General features: G+C 49.5%; 1 protein-coding gene across 2 annotated transcripts in view; it reads right to left on the bottom strand.

Moving 5' to 3' along the window:
- The window catches only part of RHPN2 (rhophilin, Rho GTPase binding protein 2), a 74,895-nt gene extending 66,353 nt beyond the window's left edge, over window positions 1-8,542 (bottom strand). Inside the window, exon 1 of one of the 2 annotated variants that reach the window (XM_011995244.1) lies at window positions 8,418-8,542. Coding sequence is in view for 1 of the 2 variants with exons in the window: in XM_011995243.1 (XP_011850633.1) it covers window positions 8,418-8,446 (29 nt within the window). In the remaining variant the exon portion in view is untranslated. The remainder of the gene's footprint in view (window positions 1-8,417) is intronic. The other variant, XM_011995243.1, reaches the window with a different exon arrangement.
- Between the last annotated feature and the right edge of the window lie 177 nt (window positions 8,543-8,719).

Raw genomic sequence — 8,719 nt, 5'->3', positions numbered from 1 at the left:
AGAGTCTTGCTCTGTCGCCCAGGCTGGAGTGCAGTGGCACAATCTTAGGAGTCTGAGGCAGGAGGATTACTTGAGGCCAGGAGTTCAAGACCAACCTGGGCAATATAGGGAGACCTCCATCTCTACAAAAAATCTGAAAATGAAAATTAGTTGGGAATGATGGTAAACGCCTATAGTCCCAGCTGCTCAGGAGGCTAAGGCAGGAGGATCACTTGAGCCCAGGAGTCTGAGGCTGCAGTAGGCTAGGATTGCACTGCTACACTCCAGTGTGGGCAACAGAGCAAGACCTTCTCTCAAAAAATAAATAGGCACAGTGGCTCACACCTGTAATCGCAGCACTCTGGGAGACCTAGGCACAAGGATTGCTTGAGTCTTGGAGTTTGAGACCAGCCTGAGCATCATAGGGAGACCCAGTCTCCACAAAAAATTTTTAAAATTGACTGAATGCCAGTCAGGTGTGGTGGCTCATGTCTGTAATCCCAGCACTTTGGGAGGCTGAGGTGGGTGGATCACTTGAGGCCAGAAGTTTGAGAACAGCCTGGACAGCATGGTGAACCCCCTCTCTATTAAAAATATAAAAATTAGCTGGGCAGTGGTGCATGCCTGTAATCCCAGCTACTAGGGAGGCTGAGGCAGGAAAATCACTTGAACCCAGGAGGCAACAGAGCAAGACTCCATCTCAGGAAAAAAAAAAAAAAAAAATTAGCCTAGTGTGGTGGTACACACCTGTGGAGGCTGAAGCAGGAGGATAGCTTGAGCCCAGAAGGTTGAGGCTGCGGTGAGCTGTGATCATACCACTGAACTCCAGGTTGGACAACACAGCAAGACCCTACCTCAAAATGACTAAATATAAAAATTTTATTTATTTATTTATTTATTTATTTATTTATTTATTTATTGAGACAGAGTCTCCCTCTGTCACCCAGGCTGAAGTGCAGTGGCATGATCTCGGCTCACTGCAACCTCCGTCCCCCTGACTCAAGCGATTCTCCTGCCTCAGCCTCCCAAGTAGCTGGGATTACAGGTGCACGCCACCACACCCAGCTCATTTTCTTTTCTTTTTGTTAAGAGACAAGGTCTCACTCTGTCACTCAGGCTGGAGTGCAACGGCGCAATCCCGGCTCACTGCAGCCTGGAACTCCTGGGCTCAGGGGATTCTCCAGTCTCAGCCTCCCGAGTAGCTGGGATTACAGATGTGTACCACCACGCGTGGCTAATTTTTGTACTGTTAGTTGAGACAAGGTTTAACCATGTTGGCCAGGCCGGCCTCAAACTCCTGACCTCAAACGATTTGCCCGCTTCAGCCTCCCAAAGTGCTGTGATTACAGACTTGAGCCACCGCGCCTGGCCTAAAAAGTTTTTTTTTTTTAATAATACATATGTATTTTGCATTCTGTCCCCATTTGTTTTAGTGTAATTTTTTTTCTCCCAAGTCTTTTCATGAAGCTGTCCTTCCAGGAATAAGCACCACATTGACACAGTGACTTGCCACAGCTTCAGCAACCTTATTAGAGCAGCTTAGCCTTAGTCCATCTGATCCCAAATCCCGCTCTGCCAGGGCTTCGGGAGGCTGGAGTGAGGACTGTCCCATCCCCTGCTGAGGTGGCTGCCAGACCGACAGGACATCTGCTCCCAGCCTCTCGATGGAGGAAGGCGGGTCTTGGAGTTGGTATCAGCCCTAAAGGCTATGGAGGGCCTGCAAACCCCACCAGACACACACCAGTTCTCCCACAACTGACAGTGTGAGCTGTCATTAACCTCAAGTCACTCATGACAGTCAAGGCCATTCCACGTCACTCCTGACCCAGAATTTCATCACCCTTGTCCAGGGGTCACAAACTGAAGACCTGAGGGACTTGTTCCCCTGGCTCTCAGGGTGTTACTATCCCCTCTCTGAAACGAGTCCCCAAAACTTAAAAATTCAACCATCGGCCAGGCAGTGGGTCACGCCTGTAATCCAAGCACTTTGGGAGGCTGAGGCAGGCAGATCACTTGAGGTCAGGAGTTTGAGGTCAGCCTGGCCAACATGGCGAAACCTCATCTCTACTAAAAATACAAAAATTAGCCGGGCGTGATGGTGCGTGCTTGTAGTCCCAGCTACTCAAGAGGCTGAGGCAGGAGAATCACACGAACCCAGGAGGCAGAGGTTGCAGTGAGCCGAGATCGCGCCACTGCACTCCAGCCTGGGTGACAGAGCAAGACTCTGTCTCAAAAAGAAAAAAAAAAAAAATCCAACAATCAGATTAAAAATATATATATTCCTAACTTCTCCTGGAAAAAAAAAATTAGAAGATACAGTAACTCTGGCCCTACCCTCCATGAGGCAAACTGCAGTTGCCTCATCCAGAGAGGGTATATGCTGTGCACTTCACCACAGTCCCCACCATTCCCTATTGTCTCACAGCACAGAATCCAGCCCCATTCACTCATTTCAAGCCCACCTGAACCCTGTAAACCTCGGAGCGGGTCACTTCTGATCTAGCCCAAAAACACTCAGCACAACAGGGGAACATGAAACCCAGACAGGTTAAATGACCTGCTTTGTTCAAAGAACTAGTTAACTAAAATTAGTTAAAACTAGGCAACCTGTTTTTTCTTTCTTTTTTTTGGATGGAGACTCGCTCTGTTGCCAGGCTGGAGTGCAATGGTGCGATCTCGGCTCACTGCAACCTCCACCTCCCAGGTTCAAACGATTCTCCTGCCTCTAGCCTCCAGAGTAGCTGGGATTACGGGCACGTGCCACCACACCCGGTTAATTTTTTTATTTTTAGTAGAGACGGGGGTTTTACCATGTTGGCCAGGATGGTCTCGATCTCTTGACCTCGTGATCCACCCACCTTGGCCTCCCAAAATGCTGGGATTACAGATGTGAGCCACCACGCCTGGCCCTGCTTTAAATTTCACAAAGACTGCCTCAATTTCACATAAACTTCATCATGTTTCTACCCTAGCTTTCCTCAACGGAAGGAAGCTGGAAGAAGATAGAATATCGTCTCTGGTTGAGACAATGAAAAAGTCTCATTGAAAATGAAACTAAATGAAAAAGTACGGCCAGGCATGGTGGCTCACGCCTGTAATTCCAACACTTTGGGAGGCCGAGGCAGGTGAATCACCTGAGGTCAGGAGTTCAAGACCAGCCTGGCCAACACCATGAAACCCCATCTTACTGAAAACACAAAATCTAGCCAGGCATGGTGGTACATGCCTATAATCCCAGCTACTCGGGAGGCTGAGGCACAAGAATCGCTTGAACCCAGGAGGTGGAGGTTGCACAGTGAGCTGGTATCTCAACACTGTACTCCATCCTGGGAGACAGAATGAGACTCTGTCTCAAACACACAAACAAATAAAACCTGAAAAAAAGTGCATTTGAAATAGTTGGCCGGGCGCAGTGGCTCAAGCCTGTAATCCCAGCACTTTGGGAGGCCGAGACGGGCAGATCACGAGGTCAGGAGATCGAGACCATCCTGGCTAACACGGTGAAACCCCGTCTCTACTAAAAGATACAAAAAATTAGCCGGGCGAGGTGGCGGGCGCCTGTGGTCCCAGCTACTCGGGAGGCTGAGGCAGGAGAATGGCGGGAACCCGTGAGGCGGAGATTGCAGTGAGCTGAGATCCGGCCACTGCACTCCAGCCTGGGCGACAGAGCGAGACTCCGTCTCAAAAAAAAAAAAAAAAGAAATAGTTGATGGCTTCCAGGAAGCTCATGGACTCCCGGCTCGAATGGATCAGAGAAGGGAAGACTTTGAAGGATCACAAAATCTGGTTTTTCAAGTGCCTGCCTAGCTACAATACCCTCCGACAGCCCTCAGGTAAGGGCTCAGCACCCCCATTTCCATTCCTGCATTTCTGGGGACATTTCCAAACATCTCCCACCCCTATTCCAACGGTTCTACCTTCCTTTAGGTGCTGCGGTAGGACACCTGGGAACCAGAAGACAAACAGAAGGAAAGCAGAGCCTAATTTACAACTGAAACCACCCATGGCCCGCGGGGACAGCCACTTACTGGGTTGCCCAGGGACACTGAGGGGCCACAGCAGAGCTTGGCAAAATGCCCTATTTGTTTTTGGGAAACCGTTGGTGCTTGTTGAGTCAGATTAATAAATACCTTCAGGGTTTCCTCTGACAACATTCTCCAGCAAGAGGCACTTTGAACCTTTAGGCCACCGTGAGAATCATTAACAACCCCCACCCCTACCCCTGCCAACCAAACCACTGCCAGTTTAACAATGAGCTTGAGCCAGACTCGGGCCTCAGAAAGGGTGACTGCTGGTGTCGTTAAAAGAGAACAAGGCGCACAAAATTGCCCTAGTTCCTGCCTGAGAAACTCCCAAGTTTCCTGCTCACAGGGGCCTCTCCGACCACCCTTTGTCTCTAAGGCTGGTCGCCCTGGGCCAACCTCTATGACATTCAAAGTTCATTATTCCCTAGAAAACATCACTTCCCTAGGTGATCTGATTTGTTTACTTGCCTATAAAGGTGTCCTCCCATCCCCCAACAAGAGAAATCATAAAAGCAGGGCCTCGCCTGATCTTCATGCACCTCAACTGTGCCTGCCACTTAACAGGTGGTTCAATAGCCAGGCACAGGGGCTCACTACTGAAATCCCAGCACTTTGAGAGGCCAAAGCAGGAGGATCACTTGAGGCCAAGAGTTTGAGACCAGCCTGGGCAACATGGTGAAACCCTGTCTCTACTAAAAATTTAAAAAATTCAATTAGCCGGGTGTGCTTGCACGTGCCTATAGTCCTAGCTATTTGGGAGGCTGAGGCAGGAGAATCACTTGAACCTGGGAGGCAGAGATTGCAGTGAGCTAAGATTGAACCACTGCACTCCAGCCTGGGCAATGAGAGTGAAACTCCGTCTCAAAAAAAAAAAAGAAAAAAAAAGAAGGTGCTCAAAGAATCTATGAATAGACAAATCAATTGTTGTTCACTCCTAGGAAAGCCACACAGCATCCAGGCTACCCATCTGCCCCCTCAGCCACAGAGCAGGCCTGTCTAAGGGCCAACCAGAACCCTAGGCCACAAAACACACCACAGCCTTCCCAGCACATGGCAGGGAGTCCCAAAATCAGGGGCCCTCGCCCACGTTACACAGATGACATGAATTCCTCTCTGCTATGGGAGCGGACAATTCCCATGTCCAGACTTGTCTTGGGACGGGGACACGGCTTGACTTTTTAAAAGCCAAAATGCTACAGTATTTTTCCCAGACTCCTCCAGTAACAACCTCCTTTGCACCCAGTGGCAAAATGAGCTGGAGAAGACGTTCCCAGACAAACTTCCCACCCAGGACCTCAAGTCCTCAGGTATTCCGTGAGTAACAAAAGCAACACAGGCCAGGCACAGTGGTTCATGTTTGTAATCCCAGCACTCTGGGAGACCGAGGCAGGAGGACCACTTGAGGACAGTAGTTCGAGAACAATCTTGGCAACACAGCAAGTCCTTGTCTCTACAAATAATTTTTTAAAAATCAGTCGGGCATTGGCCGGGCACAGTGGCTCACGCCTGTAATCCCAGCACTTTGGGAGGCCAAGGCAGGTGGATCACAAGGTCAGGAGTTCGAGACCAGCCTGGCCAAGACGGTGAAACCCCATCTCTACTGAAAATACAAAAATGAGCCGGGCACAGTAGCGGGCGCCTGTAGTCCCAGCTACTCAGGAGGCTGAGGCAGGAGAATCGCTTGAACCCGGGAGGCAGAGGTTGCAGTGAGCCGATATCCCACCACTGCACTCTAGCCTGGGTGACAGAGCAAGACTTCGTCTCAAAAATAAAAATAAAAATTAGTCGGGCATGGTGGTACATGCCTGGGGTCCCAGCTACTCAGGAGGCTGTGTTAGGAGGACTGCTTGAGCCCAGGAGGTTGGGGCTACAGTGAGCTGTGATTGCACCACTGCACTCCAGCCTGGGCAACAAGCGAGACCCTGTCTCAAAACAAAACTAAACCAAGCCCGACACAGGAGTAGCATTGCTTTGCCTGATGCAGTGAGTGGTTCAAGAGGGCTGCTTATATAACTCTTCTGGACCGCTGAAGTATTTCACAATAATAAATAAAAATAACTCATGCACTTGGTAGAAGCACATTCAAACACTGACAGGGATAAAATGAAAACTCAGTCACCTCTACCCCTATCCCCAGTCTTGCCCCAAAGAACTGACTGCTAACAGCTTCTACCTTGGTCCTTTTATGCATACACAAAAACATATGTACAACATCCTCTTTTATCTTTTGAGACAGAGTCTTGCTCTGTTACCCAGGTTGGAGTCCAGTGGCACAATCTTGACTCACTGCAATCTCCGCCTTGCGGGTTCAAGCAATTCTCATGCCTCAGCCTCCCAAGTAGCAGGGATTACAGGCCCACGCCACTACACCCAGCTAATTTTTGTATTTTTAGCAGAGATGGGGTTTCACTGCATTGGCCAGGCTGGTCTCAATCCCTGGCCTCAAAGGATCCACCTGCCTTGGCTTCCTAAAGTGCTAGGATTACAGGCGTGAGCCACCATGCCTGTATATGTACAACATCCATTAAACATACACACACACTCAGGGTGTGCTGCCCTGAACTCTTCTTTTCCCCTCTTAACATCTCAGAGGTCTTTCCTAAGGAGTAAACACAGACCCATTCAGAAATGAACTGCCCCCAAGGTCATGATCAGAGCCCCTCCTCCTGCTTGCCTGAGTGCTCAGGGGAGCAGCCCACGTGGAGGAGGCAATCCCGCCGTTCACCCGTTCACTCAAGTCTGTGACCAGCGGCTGGGAGCCTCAGAGCCTTGTGGCTCTTTTGCAAACATTCTGTTTTTCCAAACAACCTCTACAGGAAGGCTCCAGGTTCCTCCAAAGCCTCCAACGATGAAGCTAACCCACTGGGAACACCCATGATCAATATCCTCGCAGACATTTTGGCACCCTCGCCCCTGGAATCCCTGAAAGTCTCAGGAAGCTCCAAGGGACTTGCAGTTTCAAGCAGGCAGGCTAGACCCCATCTCTGCTGGGTTTTCAGGTTCTAGGTCCCCAAAGGCACTCCACGTCTCTTCCTGAGGCCCCAGGAGGCATCTGTTTCACTCACCTGGGCAGCAGGTGTGGTGCCCACCTCGACTACACATTATAAAAGGTGGCATGAAGCCCGGGCGTGGTGGCTCATGCATGTAATCCCAACACTTTGGGAGGCTGAGACAGGTGGATCACCTGAGGTCAGGAGTTCGAGACCAGCCTGACCAACATGGAGAAACCTCATCTCTACTAAAAATACACAGTTAGCAGGGCATGGTGGCGCATGCCTGTAATCCCAGCTACTTAGGAGGCTGAGGCAGGAGAATTGCTTGAACCCAGGAGGCAGAGGTAGCTGTGTGAGCCAAGATTGCACCAATGCACTCCAGCCTGGGCAACAAGAGCGAAACTCCATCTGAAGAGAAAAAAAAAAAAAAAAAGGTGGCATGGGGCCAGGTGCGGTGGCTCACACCTGTAATTCCAGCACTTTGGGAGGTGGAAGCAGATGGATCACTTGAGGCCAGGAGTTTGAGACCAGGCTGGCCAACATAGCAAAACATCGTCTCTACTAAAAAGACAAAAAATTAGCCAGGCATGGTGGTGCACACCTGTGGTCCCAGCTACTCAGGAGGCTGAGGCAGGAGAATCGCTTGAACCCAGGAGGCACAGGTTGCAGTGAGCCGAGATAGTGCCACTGCATTCCAGCCTGGGTGACAGAGCAAGACTGTCTCCAAACAAACAAAAAGGTGGCACGGGGGTAACGAGTCACCAGTAGAACTCGGAAGGAAAAAGAAACTCTGCACTCTTTGTAAACAGAAGGCAGCTGGCACTTTGTCTTTTGCTGCATTTCGTTGCCTGGAGAGGGTTTATAGAGGTCTAGACACAGATAAGGCTTCCCCGAGTTCTCTGCTGGATAAGTAACTGTTTTACCACCACAGCATACTAATGAGTGCCCTAGAGCACGGGGGTGTACTGAGTCCTCTCATTAGTAAGGTGGACACTGGCAATAGAAATGTCCCCTCTCCCTCCTTTCTGCTTTTCTTTCCTTTATATATTCAATAAACATTTACCAAGCAGATTCTGCACCAGGCATAGTGTCAGGCAGTGGAGAAAATAGGCAAGTCCCAGAGAAAGGCAGAAAACAAACCTCAAGACAAAAATTGGGCTTCCCATCAAGATGGCTGACTGAATTGAAGCCAAACGCAACACCATCTGCATCTATCTCCCACCCACCCAATTCCCAAACACACAAACAGTCAGGGTAAAATGTCTATTTTCAACACAGTCAAGTTCTAGGCAAGAAAGAGACGGCTCCAGATGCCAGAAATGAGGAGGAAACCCAAAGCTGAAACCAAGAGCCTGGCCTGGGAGTTTAGGGAACAGATGGCTAGGACTCAGGAGAGGCAGGGAAACCAGAAGACACCTACTTCAGAAGGTTTTCCGCTCCGGTCCTCATCCGCACGGCTTTCAGGATCTGCTGATTCAAAGCAGCTCTTTGGTTCTGCAATTTACTCCGGCCGGTTTGTGCAAGGGGATTACAGCCCTGAGGAAAAATAAGAGATGCCCCTTCAGAGGTCGGCCACTCTAAAAATGATGACAGGGTTTAATATAATGGAAAATGTTTAACTTCAAAAATAATCTTTTCTGAAAACAAAGCATCTATGTAGAAAATATTGAAAAGTATAAAGAAAAGTCGCTCATAACACAATTGCAAAACAGCCACTATGAA

Source organism: Mandrillus leucophaeus, unplaced genomic scaffold (assembly GCF_000951045.1).
Source record: "Mandrillus leucophaeus isolate KB7577 unplaced genomic scaffold, Mleu.le_1.0 Scaffold48, whole genome shotgun sequence".
Lineage (NCBI taxonomy): Eukaryota > Metazoa > Chordata > Mammalia > Primates > Cercopithecidae > Mandrillus > Mandrillus leucophaeus.
Note: the sequence above shows the minus strand (reverse complement) of the source record. Positions and strands in the feature narration are given on the sequence as shown.